The sequence below is a fragment of the Dipodomys ordii genome, unplaced genomic scaffold (assembly GCF_000151885.1).
Source record: "Dipodomys ordii isolate 6190 unplaced genomic scaffold, Dord_2.0 Scaffold189, whole genome shotgun sequence".
Taxonomy (NCBI): Eukaryota; Metazoa; Chordata; class Mammalia; order Rodentia; family Heteromyidae; genus Dipodomys; species Dipodomys ordii.
In genome coordinates this window covers 1,980,542-2,002,160 of record NW_012267405.1, presented here as the reverse complement: position 1 = coordinate 2,002,160, position 21,619 = coordinate 1,980,542, and the positions used below count along the sequence as shown (strand labels likewise).

The 21,619-nt window shown below is 51.7% G+C and overlaps 1 protein-coding gene across 1 annotated transcript in view; it reads right to left on the bottom strand.

The window, feature by feature from the left end:
* The window catches only part of Loxl2 (lysyl oxidase-like 2), a 61,279-nt gene that overhangs the window by 19,875 nt on the left and 19,785 nt on the right, over positions 1–21,619 (bottom strand). The window contains exons 4-6 of the mRNA XM_013034424.1: positions 12,653–12,864; positions 9,003–9,228; positions 5,705–5,888 (exon numbers count right to left, since the gene is read on the bottom strand). Coding sequence (XP_012889878.1) covers positions 5,705–5,888; positions 9,003–9,228; positions 12,653–12,864 — 622 coding nt within the window. The remainder of the gene's footprint in view (positions 1–5,704; positions 5,889–9,002; positions 9,229–12,652; positions 12,865–21,619) is intronic.

Here is a 21,619-nt window from a genome sequence, read left to right as displayed (position 1 = left end):
CGAGCTTTCGACAGCTGGGGGAGAAGGATCCAGGCTGAACCACGTCCAGTCTGCTTAGCTTTCAAAAGCAGCTTCTGCTGGGCCATGTCTAATCCTTTGCAGGTGTTTTGGGGTACACTAACCCACATCATCTTGGACTCTGTTCTGCCACTAACTCTTTGCCCTTCTGGTCTGCTCAACACCTCCTTGTTGGGGGTCCTATCCTTCACACTCTAAACCTGCTCTCATTTTTATAATGGTAAAAGACAAGTAACAAGAGTTAGCCATTTTAAAGTGGCATGAGGTTCATTCTCAGTGTTGAGAAACCATCGACACTGCATGGCTGTAGAATTTTTTTTTTTTAAATCAACCCCAGAGGAAACCCAGAACCCCATTCATCAGTCACTCTCCTTTTCATCCTCTTCATAACCATTCACACTGGTTTTGTGTCTCAGCCTGTTAATTTCCTCCCATCGGGACAAACTTCAGGCCAGGGTCGCCTGGTTTTTGTTTTTTGTCCTCTGTCATCTTCCCCAGCTTGCTTCTCTGCCAGCCCTTCCCATTCCAGGAAATAAATGGTACCCTCCAACCACTCAGCTGTTGCCAGAGCCCAGAGGTCAACTCTGGCTTCCCCCTTCTTTACCTCCTCCATCGGCACAACCCACCCATCACGTTCTGCTCACTCCTCCAAATCTGGATGCTTTGTTTCTCCTCTGTGCTACCACAGTGACAGTCCACAGCCCTATAATCGACATGTGCTATGACAGCTTGTGGCCTTGGGCTATTCCAACAGCCTCAGGCACAGCCCCATCTCTTCACCACACAGCGACCCCAGAGAGGTTTAAATACATGTTGGATTGGATGGTTGGATCCTGTTACTCTTCATTGGGAAATTCCCCAGTGGCTTCTCATTGACCTTAGGGAGAAGTGCGCAGACTCCACAAGCACCAGTGGCCCCCACTTGAATTTAAGCAGTCTATTTCTCCACTTCCTACACCAGGCTCTGTGGATGCTCCATGGACCCAGCCCTCCACCTACCAGGCCACTCTGCCTCCCCTGGGGAGCCAGCTGACTCCCAGTTGGCCTTCACCCCCTTCCAGAAGCCTTCTGGCCCCCACCACACTTCACAGTAGACTCCCTCCGGTAGCCCCTCATCCAGCACTGCTCTGCTTTACACTGGCCTGTATTGTTGCATGTCTGTCTTTCCAGGTCTAAATGATCAGTAAGGGAAGAGACCCTGTATATTCCCAGCCAGTGCCTGGCTGACACAAATGCTCACATAGTGTCCACACAGAGGAATCCACTGTGCACCTGTTACCTGTCAGCCTCTGTGCTAGCTGTTGGAAATTGAAAAGTAGATAAGGCAGGCCCTGAAGAGCTTTTTGGTTAGAACAGGGAAAGTGACGTGGAAATCAAAGCAAGCCAGAATCAGGGGTAAAGATAGAAAACTACGAGTACTGCAAGATTGAACATTATTAAATAAAGCACAACACATTTCCCACCCCAACCCTCCCCCACCCTGCCACATGACCTGTTCTTGATTAATTACAATATGTACTGGAACAATTTCTCTGATCTTGTCCCAGATGTGCAATTGCAAGAATTCTTGCTACATCAATTCTTCTGCTTAAAGACTGCCCATAAAAGTTACAAGAAGCTGGGTTTGGGCAGCTCACACCTGTAAATCCTGCTACTCAGGAGGCTGAGAGATGAGGAATTTTGTGGTTCAAAGCCTGGGCAGAAAAATCCATGAGACTCTTATCTCCAATTAACCAGCAGAAAACCAGAAGTGGCGTTGTGTCTCAAAGTGGCAGAGTGTTAGACTTGAGCAAGAAAACCCATGACTGACCAAAAAGAGAAAAGATGTTACAAGAACCAGGTGCTCAGGCCAGGCACTAGTGGCTCACGCCTGTCATCCTAGCTACTCAGGAGGCTGAGATCTGAGGATTGCGGTTCAAAGCCAGCAGGAAAGTCCATGAGACTCTAATCTCAATTAACCACTAGAAAACCAGAAGTGGTACTGCGCTCAATTGGTAGCGCACTCGCCTTGAGCTGAAGAGCTCAGGGACAGCTCTCAGGCCCAGAGTTCAAGCCCCATGACTAATTAAAAAAAGAAAAGAAAAGAAATAGCTGCTCAGATCACACACCCCTCTGACTAGTCAGAATGTCCCAGATCCGGTGTCTCCAGGCTTGGGTGATAAATGTCAAAGTATTGTAATAGCAACAATGACTTAAAGATGCCAGGTCTTAACACAAAGAAACCACTGAGCTAAATCCCCAATCCCTTCCCTTGTATTTTTTTTTTGTCGGTCATGGGGCTTGAACTCTGGGCTTGGCCGCTATCCCTGTGCTCTTCAGCTCAAGCTGAGCGCTTTATCACTTGAGCCATAGTACTACTTCCGGTTTTCTGGTAGTTAATTGGAGATAAGAGTCTCACGGACTTTTCTGCCCAGGCTGGCTTTGAACCATGATCCTCAGATCCCAGCCTCCTGAGTAGCGTTACAGGTGTGAGCCACCGGTGCTCGGTTCTTCCCTTATATATTTTTTTAAATTTTTATTTATTTATTTATTTTTTTTGTTGGTCGTGGGGCTTGAACTCTGGGCCTGGGTGCTGTCCCTCAGCTCTTCAGCTCAAGGCGAGCGCTCTACCACTTGAGCTATAGCGCCACTTCCGGTTTTCTGGTGGTTTATTGGAGATAGGAGTCTCACGGTCTCTCCTGCCCGGGCTGGCTTTGAACCGCGATCCTCAGATCTCAGCCTCCTGAGTAGCTAGGATTACAGGCGTGAGCCACCAGCGCCCAGCAATTTTTATTTATTTTTTATTGTGAAAATACTGTACAGAGGGGTTACAATTACATGGGCAAGATTTCCCTTATATTTTTATGTGATTACTAGAACATTTAAAATTATGTGCCATGTGCCATATTTCTTTTTTCTTTCTCGTGCTAGTACGGGGTCTTGAACTCAGAGCCTCTCATACTTGCTCAGCTTTTTCACTCACAGCGGGCACTCTACCACCTAAGCCATGCCTCCTGTCCATTTCTATTGGACAGAGCTGTTTTGGAGCACTGGAACTTCACCACCAAGTGTTTTTTCAGTGGACCCGACTTAACTGGAATATGTCCATTCACTCATTCATTCTTTATGACATGAACATCTCGAGAGCACTGTGTGCAGGGCACAAACTTCCAGGACACGAGTGACAGACATAGGTCGGTTCTTGTCATGTAGCTGAGTCTTGGAGAGAGGTGGCTATAGCAACTCACAGTTGCAGCCCTGAGAGCGGGAGTCCTCAAGTGCAGCCGCAGAGCCTTCTGTGACTAAAACCTATGCTGCACAGCTGGAGCCAGAGCCTCCCCCACACCACCCTTCCCGACACCTTGTTTTACAGTAGAGAAACCCAGGTCCAGAGGATTTCAGGAAGCTGGGCCAAGATGAGGACTCAGATGACTCGATTCAGCCCCTACCCTGGGTGTGGTCTGTGAGCCACAGCCAGGAACAAGAGACTGACCCTGAACTTCACATTGCCAGGGATACTTTTCCCATTCTGTCGCCTGGAGTTGCCCACCCAGTACAGCAAGAGATGGCAAATCATCACTACTGTTTGCATGGCCAGCATCAAAAATTTCCCCAAGGCCATTTCTCCCAGGAGCAAAATCTCCCAGCTCTTGGTAAACTCTGGCTGCTCGAGGCAGTGGAACAATTAGGTCACATAGCACCGCCCTTGACTGATGGAATGTTCTTGTCATCCACTGCTTGTTTATCCTGCAGAATGATTGGCCCTTGTAGGCCTTGGGAGAGTAAAAACCCACAAAGGGGTCAACCACCAGTGGACTGTGGGAAGACTGGCCCCAGGGACCTTGACTTACTCACTAGGACTAAGAAGAAAGACTAACAGCACTGAGCATATTGGAAGCTGTCAGTGTGCTGCTGATGTCTGCCCCAGAGCACGTCCAGTGCATGTTCAGTGCACGTTCCGGCCATTTGAAGACTGGAGAATGAAAGTTGAGTGAGGCTCAACTATGAACAAAACTGGGCCAAGAAGCCCTAACTCTAAGACTTAGGGCTTCAGTCTTCCTCTCTATCAACTATTGGAGAAGTCACAGATATGTTCTCTTGAGCTTCCGTCCCTCATCTGATGGATGAGAGGAGTTGAGGTCCTGTCTGTAGTTGTGTCTATGACTCAGGACTGTCCCTAGCCCACAGAGCCTCCTTACAGCCCTGGGAGGCATGGACAAGCTGTTAGACACGGGGCATGCTGCAGAAAACAAGCAGATGACTCTGGACAGATGAGCTCCACATTCTACTGCTAGAGTGGGAATGCTGTGCGTTCTTTTCTTGTATGAGGCTTGAACTTGGGGCCTGGATGCTAACCCTTAGCTTTTTCTTTTCTTTTCTTTTTTTTTGCCAGTCCTGTGGCTTGAACTTAGGGTCTAATCACTGCCCCTGAACTTCTTTACTTCTTTGGCTCAAGGCTAGCACTGCCACTTGAGCCACAGCATCACTTCCAGCTTTTTCTGTTTATGTGGTACTGAGGAATCGAGCCCAGGGCTTCATGCATGCTAGGCAAGCACTCTACCACTAAGCCACATTCTTAGTCCTCCCTCAGCTTTTTCACTTTACCATTTGAGCCATAGCTTTACTTCTGGGTTTTTGGTTAACTGGAGATAAAGCTCTTGGATTTTATTGCCTGGGCTATTTGTTGAGCTCTGAGATGCTTAGATCTCAGCCTCCTGAGTAACTAGGATTACAGGTAGGAGCCACTGGCACCCAGCTGAGTGTTGAGCTGGGGGTTAAGGGGTTCAATACAGGACAGCAGAGTGTCCCACAAGGAAATCAGGGGTTATGGTGGCAAGTGAGGATTATTATTTTCCCAGGCTGCGATCAATGATCTTAACGCACTCCTTTCTGTGGGGTGATGGCCCCACACCTGACAGCATGGAATACCCCACCCTTATCTGAGCCCCAAACTCCTCCTTCCCCATCCTTTCCACCTGTAGCTGCTTATGGGCTAGTGGTTGGCTTTGAACAGATATCAGGGAATGACCCTGTTCAAACACAGCTCTCCAGGGGAGGGCTGAGTACTCACAGGGTTGCTTGGTCCCGGGATTCATGCGGGAGTGGAGGCAATCTGTTCTGGATCATCTTGAAACAGCAGCATGGCTCTAAGTAGACCCCTCCCACCTCCCTTCTCTGCAGAAGTATTCTTTGCTCAGATGAAAGGTTCAGTCAGGACACAACAAAAACCAGGGCTCGCTCTGTGGTGTGTGGGGCAGGCAGTAGATGCGGGGCTGCATCAGGGTGCAAAAGGAAGAGGCCATCAAGTGCATTTGTGTCCAGCACAGCTCAGGTCTAATGGGCTCCAGTGCTTTCCTATGGGAGCCTGGGACTCTGGCTTTGCTGGTGGGGCCGGTGAGCGTGGGGTGAGAAGGGGCGGTGGGAGTGGTGGGTGCTGTCACTTACTGCTGGTCTGTCATCTCGCCTTGTCATGTATCCTTCTCTGGGCCTCAGCTTTCAAATCCATAAAATGGGGGCTCAGTGCTCCCTATGCCCCCTTCTCGCTCTGACTGGTGAGAAGCTGGGGTTCCTTAATGGAGGGTCCACTGCGGAAGCGGGGAGCAGAGCACGATGAACCCAAAGGTCACTGCCACTATGGCACGAGGTCCCCGAGCCGTATCTTCCCATGAAGAAAAGCAGCTCAACCCACAGCCATTCCATTCCTTACCTTGCCCCAGCCGGGAGCCAGTGATGGCTTCTTTGGCAGTCCCAAAGCCCAGCTCTCTGCAGACCACGCTGGCGGACACTAGGTCCCACTTGTCATCACAGACAGTCCCCCACTCTCCGTTCTTGAGCACCTCCACGCGGCCCTCCCCGACCTGGGCACCACCTCTAAGCCGCACCAGGGGTTGCTGGAAAGAGACATATAGTTCTGAGTACAGAGGCAGCGTGTGTCCTGTGGTCCATCCTTCCCCTGTGCGTCGACAGGCTAGCTCCCCAGTCTAGAAGCTGACACAGTGCTGGATTTGGGGCAGGGGGATGGGAGAGACAGAAGGAAGGGGCTCACACTGAAGTCTGCTCTCCCATAAGGCCCCTGAGCAGCTCTCCTATGGACTGCCTGCTGGGACCACCGAAGAGCCCATCAGGGACTCTATAATCAAGTCATCTCCCAGCTCATGCCTGGCTCCTGGCTCTCACCATCTGCTGAACCCCATAGCTTCCAGCACCTGAGCTTCAAGGGCGTCTGCCCCACAGGCCTGCAGATCCCAAATGAACCACAATCCTACGCTGCTCACAGCAGAGATCTCCAGGATGGTGCAGTGTGCCCTGGCGGGAGGCAGGCGGGAGCTGGCACGTGGAACTTGCCAAGAAAACCACACCTATTCCTGTGCCAGGGGACGGACCTTGCCTAGTAAAGACCCACATCTGCCCAGATGCTTCCTGGTCTTCATTCTAGTCCTAATCAGCCCCGATTCTCCAAAAGAAGACATGAAATGTCTCCAGGGCTCACTGAGCTTCTGCAATAACACAAGACCCTGCGGATTGTGTCTTGGAGGCTGCATGCATCCACTCTGGTTTATATCAGTTTCTGTGCACGTGCGTGCACTGGGGAAGCTCAGACATCTTTGAGTCTCTGTTATGTCCGACACCTACTGTGTTGCCTGTCATAGCTTTTATATCAGGCTGGAGTCTGTGTTCTTTCCTGGCCCATGACTTCCTGCAGCTCCCTCCGCTCCCCACAGATGTCCCGGACCAGGTGGGATTGGCTGGAGGTGGTTGGTTCCAACCAATCACATTCACCAGCCACCTGGAGATGGGGGAGGGAGGCACAGGACATCACACAAGCGCCTGGCCCCCACTGACAGCACCCCAGGGCTGGCCTGGCAGGGTGGGGGGCACACTGCCAGAAGGGGAGTTTGTTTTGTTTTTAAGTACAGTGTGTCAGCCAGCCAGTGCCTTCAGGAACATTTTATTTAAAAAAAAAAATAGAACAAAGACTAGAGGCGTGGCTTAAGTGGTAGAGCGGCTGAGTAGCAAATGTGAGGCCCTGAGTTCAAACCTCAGCCTTAGTCCCCCACAAAGAAACCAAAAGAGAGGAAGAAGGAAAAGGAAAGAAAAAGAGAGAGAGAGAGAGAGAGAGAGAAAGAAGATAGAACGCGGTGATTAACAGTGCTGGCTTCAGCCCATCTTCCGCAGAACTGTGACCTCCCCCATCTCCTTTCCCAAGCTGTGGAACGGGATGTGGGGGCCCCTCCATGGCCCCCAGACGGATGGAGGCAGAAGTGTCAGATAACTCCCCCGGCCCCAGCAGTGGCCCCAGCAGTGGCCGGGCAGCCAGCCAGCCAACCCTGCAGGGAAGACGGAAACCAGGGAAAATGTGATGTCAGCTTCCCGTGGTGGTCACTGGTTTGGTATGAATCTGATCACTTCACTTTAAACCACACAGCAGAGGAGTTCCAAAACAGTAGGATCTGGCACTCTGGGTGACACAGGCTGGGGCTGGGGAGGGACGTGCCTGCCAGATGCGGCAGGGGCAAGTGAGGGGAGGGGCGGGGAAATGGCACTGCCCAGGGAAGCCCATGCCGAACGTGTCTGTGCACTTCTGAGGCCGCTCAGGAGATGAGGAGATTCGATCCACTGCCTTCAGGAAGTGCCTGGAGGTCAGGAGGTCATTCCAAACAGGCCCACACCTGGGCTGTGCTCCCAGAATGCCTCTCACCCCTGCCTGCATTCCCATCTCTGTGGGAGGATAGTTACCCTAGCACACTTCTGCTAAGATGGGGTAGAGATTAGAGGGCAGGAGGGGAGGGGAAGGATGGTCTGGGACATAGATGAAGGTGGGGGAGAAGCCATCTCACTGCCTGCGTCCACCTTCACACGCTCCCTCTCTCCTGGTGAGGCTCGCGCGGCTGCTCTCTCCTGCCTCTGGCTTGGAACTCACCATGCCCACCTGATGGTATCTGGACTGCCTCCACCCTGATCAACAGTCACCATCCACACTTCCTCTCTTCCTTCTGAGGGGTGTTCCCACCTATGGGTGTAGCACCCCCTCCCAAGGCAGTTTCAAAATCAGACAATTGGGTGGATATATGAAAAAAGAAAAGTAGAAAAACGAAAAGCTGGAGGGGTAGGTGGGGTGGCGGGAGATGGGAAGAGATGGAAGAGGAAACAAAGGAGGAGGCAACAATGCTTGATAAGAAATGTGCTCATTATCTTGCCCATGTAATTGTAACCCCTCTCTGCGGTATTTTCACAATTAAAAAAAAAAGAAAAAGAAAAATGAAAAGCTGGCACTTCCAACCTGTCATCTCGCTACTCAGGAGACACGGATCTAGAGGATCTCAGTTGAAGGCTCAGGCTAGGGGGGAAAGTTAGCAAGCTCTCATCTCAACCAACAAGTTGAGTATGGTGGTGTACATCTGTGATCCTCGCAAAGCAGAGGAAGGAGGGATCCGAGGCTGGGAGGCAGGGTTGGAACAAAACCTAATATCACCTGAACAATACAGCCAAAAAAAGTACCGAGCATGTGGCTAGCACGAACAAGATCCTGAGTCCAAACCTCAATGTGGTTATAAAGAAGAAAAGGAGAAAGAGAAAAGAAAGAAGAAAAGGACAGAATGAAGTCAGTGGGTCGACCCTCCATGGCTGAGACAATTCACTTGTCCTGAGGATCCATGGGATCATGGAGGAGATAATGGAGGAGCCACGTCTCTGTGACAGCCACGCCCATTTCTCTATGCCCGCCCCCATGCTGTGACACAGGCACCACTGGGCTTGTGCTCACAGGGGGACGGAGGACTTGGGCATGGGAAGGGCACGCTTTCTATCTTGGCGGAAGCTTGAAGCTTTGGCAATTGTCATCCCCCCTGTGGTGAAATGAGTCGCATGCATCTGGAAACAAAGTGGCAGCCTCCGCCATGGTGGTCCTGGCCGGGCCCGGCTCTTCTCGCCCTCTCTGATGGGTTCCTTGGACCCCCGCAGCCCTGCCCTGGTACAAGCGGCCATCCTCCCAGCCCCGTCCTCACCTCTGGCTTGTAGGCTTTCCGGAATCTTGAGGGTCCCTCGGGGCTGAAGACCTGGCCAGGCACGCAACTGACCACGGCGGGCTGCCCGTTCTCGCAAGAGGTGTTCTTCACAGGGTCGCGTGACACAGGGGGCCCCAGCTTGCAGCTGGAGATGTGGGCCTCGGTGCCCGTGCAGTTCATGGAGAACTGCCAGTAGCGTGTTTTCCTCCTCCTCGAGGCGAATGCTCTGCCAGGGGAGGGGGAGATGGGGGGTGAGCAGGCATCCTGCTACCCACCTACGCCCTTATGACACTGGGCACCCGCAGCCCCCAGCGCACAGCCCTGCTTCAGCCCAGGTCGACAGTGACGCCCTCTTCCAGTGCTGCACAGAATAAATGTACACTGGTCTTAGGTGAGCCCATCTGCGGAGTCCAAGCATGATTTGCACAGTGACAGAAACCACAAAGCTTATCACATATTCAGCTGTGAAAATGAGTGAGGTCGCTGTCTCAGTCCCTCAGCCTAGAAGTGCTACACACAAACACAGTTCCTTTCCCTGTGTTTTTCATTTGGAGGCAGAATATGGGTTAAGGTAAGACAAAGAACCCCCCATCCCCACCACCCCTGCCAAACAATAACAAACCGACAATAATATACTAGCCAATAGACTCAATATCCTTGGGCCCAAAGCAGACATAATACAAATATCTGCTTCATTAGACGGTCAGGTGTATTAGCCTGTTTTCTGCTACTACAGCAGGATATCACAGACTGGGATAATTTATAAACAATAGAAGGTTTATTTAGTTCATAGAGGCAATGGCTGGGAAGTCCAAAAAGCGAGGTGCCAGGACGTGTGTGTGTGTGTGTGTGTGTGTATCATGAGACTTTTTTTTTTTTTTGTCAGTCATGGGGCTTACTGGGCTTGGGCACTGTCCCTCAGGTCTTCAGCCCAAGGCTAGCACTCTACCTCTTGCGCCACTGAGCCACTTACAGTTTTCTGAGTGGTTAATTGGAGATAAGAGTCTCATGGACTTTCCTGCCTGGGCTGGTCTTGAACCATGATCCTCCAGTCTCAGCCTCTTGAGTAGCTAGGATTACAGGTGTGAGCCACCAGTACCAGGCTCCAATAAGACTTTTATTTCCAATTAATTACCTAAAAGGCTGGAAATATAGCTGTGGAAGTAGTAGAGTGCCAGCCTTGAGCAAAAAAAGCTCAGGGACAGCACCAGATCCTAAGTTCAAGACATAGGACACAAGCGTGCGCGAGGGCGCGCGCGCGCACACACCCTCACACACACACACACACACGAAAAGACATGGAGAGGGGTCCTGCAGTGGGAGTGATGAGGACAACTTCATCCAAGCAAGCCTAGGCTCTCTTTAGACCTTGAAGGATGGTGGGGTTGGGAAGGAGGAGGCCTGGGGGTGGAGATACCCCATCCTCTGATGCTGTCTGGCTGCTTGGCGGGACACAGGAGACGCCAGGGGCAATCAGGGCAGCCTCCTGTGGAGGAGCCTCTGGCAGGCTCCGGCAGGCTGACCCAGGCTGACTCGGGGAGCGGCCACCTGCGGATGGAGTGCCCTGGGAACTGCTTTGTCTCACAGCAAATGCAATGTAAACCCAGAGGAAGGACAAACCCTACAGACATCACCATCACCCTACCTTAACTTTGAGAACTAACGGTGACAGTTCCATCCAGTCTGCTGGGAGAATTCAGGATGTGAGCATACCACAGTGACGTCACAGAGTGGAGAAGCCCACAGGACGGCTATGAATTCCAGAACTGCCCCTCTCCCCACTTCCGGCATGGCTAGTTCCCTTGGCTTCCTCCCACACACACGGGGAGGGGGGGATCCCCAGCACCACATCAGCAGGGGCCCAGGGGCCCTCAGGAACCTCCTGTATCCAGCTGTCAGACTTCCCAGCCGCTCCAGAAACAGATGTGCTGAGCTCTTAATGTGTAAGGGGAGGGCTGCAGCACACAGAGCTGCCCCAAACCGCAGGATTCCATCTTACATCAGCCTCCAGGAATGCAATACCCAAGACCCTCAGCGGGGTGTGATTCATTCCATTCACTGGCTGGAGAGGCCAGGCCCTGACCCCAGGATTACAGAGATGAGGTGTGTATGTGCATGTTGTGTGGAGGGGTATGGGGGGGGGTGTGGGGGTGTGCAGGGCAGCCCTTCCCAGGCCTTGGAGATGGAAAGGATGGCTAGATCTGGGGGAAGCCTTCAGCCAGGCTGGAGACCCGCTGAGCCAGAGCAGGAAGGAAGCTGGAGTGATTACATTAAGCTTAAGTTGAGAAGTCTAGCAGCTCTCCCTGGCTGGGGAAAAGCCAGATTTTGTGCAACTTTGCCAGCTGCTGAGTATGTCTGTTCCAAGTATGTTCTCCAGATCTGGGGAGATCACAGGATCAGTTTTTTGGAGATCCATTAGTTCCACATGAGTTAGACTTCAGCTAAAACTCTTCAAGTTCCCCTTTGAACTATAGGGAGACAGCAATGTATTTGGCTGGAGCGGTGTCATTTCAGAGCCAGTCGCCAGTAGTGCCCACAAGGTCTAATTATTCTGTCCTTTCCACCGATAAAGTGCCCCTCAAGGGAAGGCTGGGAGAAACAAAACAGTACAAGTTTTTGGCAGGGTACCCAGGTCCTCGCTCAAGGGGATCGGGTCTCCCTTTCATTCTGGAGTTCTGTGTTGGCAAAGTGGCTCAAATCTGGCAATTGTTTGCCTGGGCTGGCTTTGAACAGCGATCTTCAGATCTCAGCCTCCTGTGACAAGCTGTGCTTATGACTTGTTTGCTTGATGTATGATTGACGTATGGCAGATCAAGAAGTTCTTGTACGAGCGGGACACTAGTGGCTCACACCTGTAATCCTAGCTACTCAGGAGGCTGAGATCTGAGAATTCCCAGTTCAAAGCCAGCCTAGTCAGGAAAGTCTGAGACTCTTGTCTCCAATTAACCACTAGAAAACTAGAAGTGGGGCTGTAGCTCAAAGTGGTAGAGCACTGGCTTTGAACAAAAGAGCTCAGGGACAATGCCCAGGTCCTCTGTTCAAGATCCATGACCAACCAAAAAAAAAGTATTTATTATATAAGGCCTTTTATTCCAGGAGCACCATACTCAACCAGCCAGCGATGAATTCTGCAGAAGTCAGATGATTCTGATGACCGCGCTTCACCCTGCTGACCTTCCATGAACCACACCCTCATACCTTGGGTTGTCTGACATCCTGTCTTGGCTCTGGCACCCCAAGATTACTACCACTGCAGTGAGATTTTCCAGTTGCCTCTCACACTGTGAAGTGTGACCTTTAAGAGCAGAGCTCTGTGAGGACACGAGCTCTCCTCACAATTAGGGTGAAATCTGTGCCTTCTAGATCCTTCCAGGGTGGGTGACAAATCCACTCTGCCCATCCCAACGGTCCCCTGCCTTTGGATCCCAGTGCTGTGAGAGGCCTGACGCCACAGTCCCTGCTCTGGTGGGCTGGCTGTCAGAGCTACGCCTTCCTGGACTGTATACCCACTCCGCTGTCAGGGCTGAATTCCTGGAGGGATGCCAGCCTGCTGTGACAGATGAAGGACAGCCCTTCGCAGGGCTGACCTGTCAGTGCAGGGAGGATAAAGCACCCAGGGCCCTTCCCCAATCCCGGCACAGCTCTCTTACTTGTAGGCTTTGGTGTTATACATCTTCTCCCCAGGGAAGCCAAACATGCCACAGACCACGTGGGAGTTCTTGGCGGTCCAGTCCTTGTCGCAAATCTGCTTCCAGGTCTTTCCTTCCTTCACCTCCACGTAGCCCTCTGTCACCGGGGAGCGATGGCGGAAGGCCGAGAGGACAGGGCGGATTCGGATGTCCTCCACCTGGATGTTCAGGCTCTGGGAAGGAGAAGGCATGCGAGTGATGGGTTATGGCCATGCGCTTGTGGCTCATGCCTGTCATCCTAGCTATTCAGGAAGCTGAGATCGGAGGATCGTGGTTCCAAGCCAGCCCAGACAGTAAAGTCCAGGAGATTTTCATCTCCAATTCATCAACCCAAAGCTGGAAGACAAGCTGTAGCTCAAGCAGTAGAGTGCTATCCATGAGCAAAAAATACTCAGAGACAGAGTCTAGGCCCTGAATTCAAGCCCAAGGAGCAACACAAAGACAGAGGTGGGGGGAGGGAAGGAGATGGAGGGTGGGGTGGAGGGAGAGGGAGGGGGAGGAGAAAGAGTGTTACATCCTTAATCTGCTCCTGGAGAGGCCCTAAGCACCAAGTCCTTTTCCAGGTACCAGTGGCCAGAGCTCTGATGTCTTTCTGTTTCAAGGCCTGCAGAGGGCACAGGTGTTCCCAATGGCACAAAGCCCATACCATGGTCATAAAGTGCAATGTGTGGGAAGCAACGTGGCTGCAAGACCTAGAGAAGGGATTTGGGGGAGGCGACTGGGAGAAGTCAGCATGGACTTGAGGACCTTCAGCTCCTCTCTATCCTATTAAGGAACCTAGTTAAGTTGGAATATTACTTGGCCATGTCAAGGCAACATGTGGAATGCTTCTTAGCCTGGGGGAAGTCTACCCTACTTGTGTTACTGGGCCAACTGGAGTGGAGACTGGGGTCAGGGCTGTGAAGGGGGTTCATGGGCAGATCATTCTGGAAGGCAGGGAAGAAGGTTGGAGGAGGGGGAAGAGGAAGGCGCCTTCTCTACACTGAGCCGCAATGTCCCGGCCTCCTACTAATGCCTGAGTCCCAGGGGATAGGGCAGAAAGAGTGGGGTCTCCAGAGGCCATGGTAGATGAGAGGAACTCGGGAGGGGGCTCCCCAGAGGGACACTTTCTTATGCTTCTCGGAGGCAGGCCACATCTGTCCCTCAATCCTAAGGAAGCTCCTCCCAATTGTCTCAGCCCCACCCCCGTCAGTCAGGTCAGGGCCAGCTCTTACGATTGTCCTTAGTTGAGTCTCTGTCCCTTCCTACCACAGGGCCAGTAACCCAGGAGCTCTCTCTAAAACACCCGCCTAATCTGTCCTGCCATGGTGACTTACGGAAGCCCGCAGGCCTTCTGCCCACACAGACCCCTGACCTCCCTGGCTCTGAGTGCTGGCTGGGACCTAGCCCCACGCCAAGCCCCTGGATGTGTGTCCTCTTTCTTAACCCTCGGGCAGCATAATGCAATGGTTGTCCTCGACTGTAATTTGCTCTGCCAGGCCACCCTGGGGTACAGCGTGAGATGCACCATTGGCAAGGCAGAGACGGAGGAAGACCGAGGCTGGAAAGAGGAACTCAGTGACCCAACTGTCCTGAGCTTGTCCAGCCAGAATGCAAATGAGCCACGAAATTGAACAGCACCATTATTTGGGTGCCCAGGGATTCATGTCTCCTCCTGTCGGCTTAGGGTCCAAAGCCAGGCCCTGCTCCTTGCGGGGCGGTGGAAAGAATGTGACCTAGAAATGATGGCATTTGGCACTGGCTCCCTTCCATGCGGAGCGGAAGGAAAGCCGCCAGGGGCAGGATTATGTGTTCCAGCCCGGGGTCCTGGAGCCTATACAGCCCTCACCAGGCCACAGGACCTGTGCCACGGAGACACGTGGGCAAGGATGAGCCCACAGTCCAGCCTCCTCCTGCCTCTCTCCACTGCGGGAGACTGCTGGCATCTCAAGGTGGCCTGAGTCATGCCGGGAGGAGAGGACTGTCGAGTGCCAGTCCCTGGCAGGCAGGGCTGACCTCATTCCATTCACAGAGCTCTCTCCAGGCTTTGTGCAGAGGCACGGGCTTTGGGGTGGGAAATGTGACCCTAGCGCTGTCCTATAAGAAGAGGAAGACCAGCTCAAGAGCCTAGCTAGCAGACACCCCAGGGAAGAGCTGTGCCAACCACAGGGCCTGAAGCCAGAGTACGCAGACACATCTGCCAGAAGGCTCTCTTCTTGATGGACAGGTCTCCTTGGAAGACCTGTGCCCGGGTTCCAGGCAATGTAGCCCAGGGATCACCAGCCCGTTCATGCTTGTGGTGTGCATGGTGGTGTGTGTGTGGCTCTATCTGTGTGTGTGTCTGTTGTGAATCCATGTGTATATGAATTTATGTACCAGTGTTGGCATGCGTCTGTGTGCATGATCGTGGGCAGAGTGAGGTGGTATGGGTGGGTCTACATCAGTGGCTCTGATGATGATGGTGGTGGTGGTGTGTGTGATGTGGCAGGAGTGTCTGAGGGTATAGGTGTCTGTGTATCAGGATGGAGGAGAGGGAAAGAGACGTGTTCTCTCCAATGCCTTAGGAATTCAAAACAGCAAGGCAAGCGCTCTACCACTGAGCCACCTTCCCACTGGTTCCACCAAGATGGGAGGTGTCCTCTTGTCCTTTGATGGAACCAAATCCTTCCTGTTCTATAGGGCTTGAATTCATTCATTCATTCAGCAAAACCACCGTCTCACTTCTCCATGGACCCTGGCAGGCTGCTTGCCTACCTCTGTCACCTGTTAAGTGTGGCTCCCACTTATCAAATGCCAATCAAGTGCATACCAGGCCCTGTGCCTAGAACTCAATGTCCATTTCCAGGACAACCTAGGAGGTGGCTAGTGAAAACACTAGAGAACGTGGTGAGGTTTCATAGCTTGTTAAAGTTCTGATAGCCAATCAGCAGGTTAACTCTGTGCCTGTGGTCCAGGCTGCGGCACTGGACCACTGAGCAGCCTTCCTCCTCATGGATATGAGGCTGTCCTGTGTGAGGCCTGGCATTGAAGGTGACCCACAAGGGGTGGGGCCTGGGTCTCAACTTCTGGGTGGCCCCTTTGGGGTCCTGCCTCCCACTGTGGACGAAAGTCCTAGGCCACACCCCCTGGAGCTGTGAGGCAGAGGGGACCGTGTCTGTAAAAGCACTGAGCTGGGGCTCCTGCCCATTTTGAACTGGGGCCCATATGAGGCAGCAGAAAAGCCTCGGTGGGGTGGCACGCACCCCGCCCACGTGCAAGCTCCCAGCTCCCCCAGCTGCTGGCAGATGTCCTGGTTAGAAGCCACATGCACACACGCACGGCCTCGCTCCTACTTCACTGCTGTGGAATCCTTCCCTAACCACAAGGACTTAAATTTGCTTTTTTTTCCCCCCAGAAGTTTAGCTCTGAAAGAGAAGATCTGAAAGGTCGACAGAGAAGCACGGTTGTCGTTTTTAATGCAGGGCTCTCTGGAAGATTCGCTAGCTCAAAATGAAGTCCCCACCCCCTCGTCTTGTCCTCTATAGGTCTCATCCTATCCCAGCACTCCACTGAAGCCCTGGGAGGGATCAGCGCCCACTGCCAGCAAGAAAACCCGCAGAGCATTGGGCCAGGGCCCTGTGCTGCTGCGGTTCATGGGCTTGGGAAAGAAGGGCTGACAGGAGGGAGCACTCGGACCCAGACTCCCTGAGTTACATCTGAATGGATGTGGTTCAAGATGTGTAGCATCTGCCAGTGACTTGTAAATTCCATCACCTATTTGTAAAGTCCAGCTGGAGATTTCATCAAGGAATAAGCGAGGAGAAGGAAAACAAGGAAGAAAGAGGCCCTTGGTGTCTATTTCCTGTGGTTCCTAGAAGCTCTATGTCAAGTAAATCACCCCTCTAAGGCATGCTGGCAAGGCCAATCTCCTTTCTCCTCCTCTCTGTTAGAGAAGTCATAATTTACTAGCAGCCCAGGCCCTCCCACTGAGAAAGCAACCTGGGGCTGGGGTGGAAGGCACATCATTATCCTGCCAGGCTAGTAAAATGTGCCACCGGTTAGAAGCACCTGTACACTCTGCTCATACAGCAGGCTGCCATTCTCTGATGCCAGTGGGTTCCGATATATTGCTGGACCATGATACTATTTCTGCCTCAGAGCTGAGATGCAGGTGTGTACCACTATATCTAGTTTATTGGTTGAGATAGGGATCTTCAGTTAACCAGCAAAACTCTAGGCTGGATGCATGGTTGGATTAGATAATGATCTGCTCCTCCGCCCAGGTTAGATGCAAGATGGGTATTGTCTGTGAGCAGTGTGGATGTGCCACACTGTAACCAGAAAATCAGAATTCATAGTTTAAGAGCCTGCCTTAAGATTGATGAGACAGGGCTGGAAAGGTGACTCAGTGGTAGAGCGCTTGCCTTGCATGCCAGAGGCCCTGGGTTCGATTCCTCAGCACCACATAAGCAAAATGAAAAAAGCCGGAAGTGGCGCTGTGGCTCAAGTGGTAGAGCGTTAGCCTTGAGCTGAAGAGCTGAGGGACAGCGCCCAGGCCGAGTTCAGGTCCCACAACCACGCCCCCCCCCAAAAAAAAAAAAAGATTGATGAGACAGATGGACGAAGGGGAAGAAAGGAAGGCATTTCAGTGATTTTTTTTTTCTTTTGTGCTGACACTGAACTCAAGGCATCATATTCTTGCTGCCATATCTCCACTTTGGGCTTTTTCCTGGCTACTAAGAGATGAGTCTCTTGGATTTGTCTGCCCAGGCTAGTTTCAAACTTCTGCCTCCTGAGTAGCTAAGATGAGCCACTAGCATGAGCAGCATGAGCATCTAGGATAATAAGGCCTTGGAGATTTTGTTGTTGCAATTGTTTTGGATTTTTGAGACAGGATCTGGCTATGTAGCCTAGGCTGGCCTCGAACTCACAATCCTCTTCCTTCCTAAGTACTGGATCACAGGCATGTATTTTTTAACCATGTCTGGCTCCATTTCTGTAACTTCTGTTGCCTGGCTGGAGAGGGGGTGGAGTAGGATGGTGTGGAGAGCTGAGGTGATGCTGACATCACCAGAGGGAAGCACTGTGTCTGTCTGGACTTCCTCTTAGAAACCAGGAGCTTTGCAATGGTGATGGAAAAATCAAAGGCTCCCGGTTGCATTTTCCAATCTGGATGCACTTGGGTAGGTAACAGAGGTTGCTTCTGGGGAGAGTGGGAGGATCCTGCTCTGGGCAGGAAGCCAGCTCCATGCCTGCTCAGCGACCAGCCTCCCTAGCCTGCAGCAGCAGCAGCTACAGCTCTGGACCCTGGCTGGGTGTTGAGGCCATAGATCAGGCAAAGCCCAGGGGGCCGGACCATCTACCACACAAGATCTCTCCCCACAACCATCACCATGGCAGCAAAGCCGTGCATCTTGAGATCATCTTTCTCCACAGCAAGACAGTAAGGTCAGGAGGGCAAGACTGTCCATTTCACTAATCCTCTTATCTTTGTGTCCAACATAGGACCAAACGATCAGCTACAGTTCCAGTGAAGCTATGTGCTGGTGGCTCACACCTGTAATGCCAGCTACCCAGGAGGCTGAGATCTGAGAATCTCAGTTCAAAGCCAGCCTGGGCAGGAAAGTCTGTGAGATTCTTATCTCCAATTAACTAGCAAAAAGCCAGAAATGAAGATGTGGCTTAAGTGGTAGAATGCCAAACTTGAGCAAACCAACAACAATCAAAAAGCTAAAGAACAGCATCTAAGCTCTGAGTTCAAGTCCCAGTATCAGTACCAAAAAACCCCAACAAAGCAAAAAACCTGAGTAAATCAATGACGGATCCTTGCATTGGCTCCACGGGGATGGGGTGGGACCCATAGCAGAGCCAGGTGGGACACTACTAGCCCTGTGATAGGCATGACACTAGCCTGTTCTACGGAATGAGGCTGTCACCACAAGCAAGGAGAAGCTTTCTCCCACCAGTTCAGTTCCACTTCCACTGTGCACACTTCCCTCTGATCTAGCTCTATTCTCTTCTCAGCTAGGTGTGGTAATATACATGTATAATTTCAGTGACCTGGGAGGCTAGATAGGAGGATCATGGTCTGAGGCTGGCTTCGAGAGGAACCAAATTTCTGAATTTGCTAGGATGTGCATGAGATTTGTTCACAGACACCCTTCTGCTTTTCAGACACTGAGATCCACTTTGGGTGATGACATCTCTTCACACCAGAGGAAAGGTGTCCAGCTATTCTGCAGTAGCCAAGGGAGAGGAGGCCCCATGGGAGGGGGCTTAGGGAGAGCAGCACTCTCTACGTTGCAGAGAGAAGAAGGCAGACCCCCTTTCTTTCCTCCACCTCCCACTACGGCCTGGCACACCGGCCTTCCCTGTGCCTGGGGAAAAGACAATGAGAAGGACTCAGTTTCTAGAATTCTCTCTAAAGATCGCTTCCTGATGCCACCAGATTATCGGCCAAGAAGGCTGAAACATTTGGCAGCTGCTAGTCATAAAAACCTGGACTTGTGGAATTAAAAAAGAAATTAAAGCAGCCTCAGTCCTGAGGTGAGAGGAAAAAAAGAGTCTTTTTCAGGTTGCAACATCCTTCTAGAAGAATGTAAAAGTGTGGAAGGTGGGCAGGGGTGCCCAGTTCTCCCACTGCTGGGCATACCTGGCCTGCCCCGGCTGCTGGGCATTCATGGCCTGCCCCAGCTCTGTCCTCATTCCCTTCGGCTTGGCTCCTCTGGCCTCCTGGGGTGTGTGCAGTCGTACAGGAGAAGCCGACACTCGGAGGTCAGTCAGAGATGAGCCACGTGGAAATCTCCCAGCCTGGGGTTTCCAACAGCTTTTTGCAAAAGAACGTTTAAGAAGTGAGTGGGAGGACAGTCGGGGAAGGGTGACAACAAGAATCTGTTGCTGCGGCCCTTACATGGCCACGTGTAACCCTGCCAGCAAGCAGGTTTGCTTCAAAGGCCATCTGCGCTTGTCATCAGTCCTTATCTAATGCTTTTCCCAGCTGGTTCACACGCCCCCAGACAGGAAACAAAGCCTCTGGGTTTAAAAGGCTCTGAGGTACAGCCGGGGCAGGGAGGGGTTGGTGGAAGCTCTGGTTTCTAAGTTTAATAAACGATCTGTATTACACATTTCATTGTTTGTTCCTGCCTACCTCTTTTTTTAAAAAAACATTTGATAATTGACTCAAGACTCATTTTTCCCTAGATGCATCCAAACGTCTGTTTGCAGCGCCGTGACTGGAGGCCTCAGCAGGGCTAGCCTCTCTGGACACACAGCTAGCTAGCTGCAGGGCTCAGCGTCTGAGGGACTGGAACCCAGGCCTTCAACTGGGCCTGGGAATGAGGACCTGGAAGTGGTGGGTAAATTGTGTTGGGTATGGTGGCACATGCATTCATCTCAAGCTAGAGGGATGCACAGGTAGAAGTAATCAACCAGAGACCCTATCTAAAAACTCCCTAATGCAAAAAGGGCATGGTTCAAAGGAGGCCTCACAAATACAAAGCCCTGAGTTCAAATCTTACAATGGTCAAAAAGAAAAAAAAAATAATTCCTAGGAGGAAACAATCTTGTGGTCATTGGTTAGAATACAGCATGCTCTCTTTGGCCTCTAGAGAGGAAATCATTGAGGTTCGGTAGCACTGTGGAGGACTAAGTGAAATTCCATCAGTCAGACTCGGGGACTCATGCTCCGGTAGGTACCCACCAGAGAGGGGACGCATTTAGTCCACACTTACAGTTTTCTTTCAGTCTCTGCTTGGAGATTTCTAGTACACTCTGGGAAAGCACTAGCCTGTATGGCCATCTACAAGTCTGTGAGCTCTCCCTGACCTCCAGAGGTCAAGGAGGATGAAGGTCATAGAGCTCAGACACACTCTGTAAGGAAGGAGTGGGAAGAGATAGGAATGTTCTATCACCTCCATTAGACCATGGGTTTACAGCTGGGTCACAGGCCAGAGAGAGCATTAAGGGACACTTCCCTGTTGACCACCCTTCATGCTTGAATGGTTCTGAATATATAGATCCAAACTGGATGCTGTCAATCAAATGCCTTAACTCTTGATTAACTAATGAATTAACCCTTGATTAACCCTTCTAGCTTAGTTGAAGAGTATCACAACTTTCGTGCCTGGGCTGGAATCTAACTGTGATCCTCAGATCTCAGCCTCCAGCATAGCTAGGATTATAGGCATGAGCCACTGGCACCTGGCTTCCAATTAATTCTTGATACATGGTGGGTAGATGGTCATGGAGTTGTGGGCATGTCATTAGAGACCATCTGCGGGGTGAATATTAAATTAGTCACCTTTCTCCTGGGGTTACATTACTCAGCCTTCTATGACACCACTTAACTACAGGTCCGCCAAAGCTACGTCACTTCTTGTCCACAACAATTTTGAATGGGGCTATGTCTTTAGTCAACAAAAAATGATTCCAATGACTTAAACAACCAACACAGGCATTCCATGAGGTATTTTGGAGAAAGTCCTCAGCAACCCACAAACATCCTCTGGAGGGGCGGGGAGGGGGGACTCCCCATCAGGCCAGGTCTGTAATGACCTCCTTTCAATAGACACTCAAGGCAGGTCCCAGGGGATGGCCCTGCCGCTGGAAGCTCCTTCTGTGTCTGTATCAGGAAGCCCTATCTTGGCTCCTGGTCCCCTGCCTGTATGGCAGGGGAAAAAAAGAGGAGCTTCTGGAAACAGAGCTTCTAGGAAAACATGAAGTGTGTAGAGGTCACTCAGCCCTCCAAACCAGATCTGTGCCCCAGCAGCTCACTGGGTTGTTGGGAACACACAACGACCCTGTGGTGTCAGAAAATGAATAGGTGCACAAGAGACAGCGGAGGTTTGGTTGAGGCATGCACAGAAGGGTGGTCTGCCACTCTCCCCAGGGCGAGGCAGACAGGCAGACACACGGGGTGGCATGGTCTGCTCGGTTTTTATCCTAAACTAAAGGGGGTGAGGTCATCCCTTC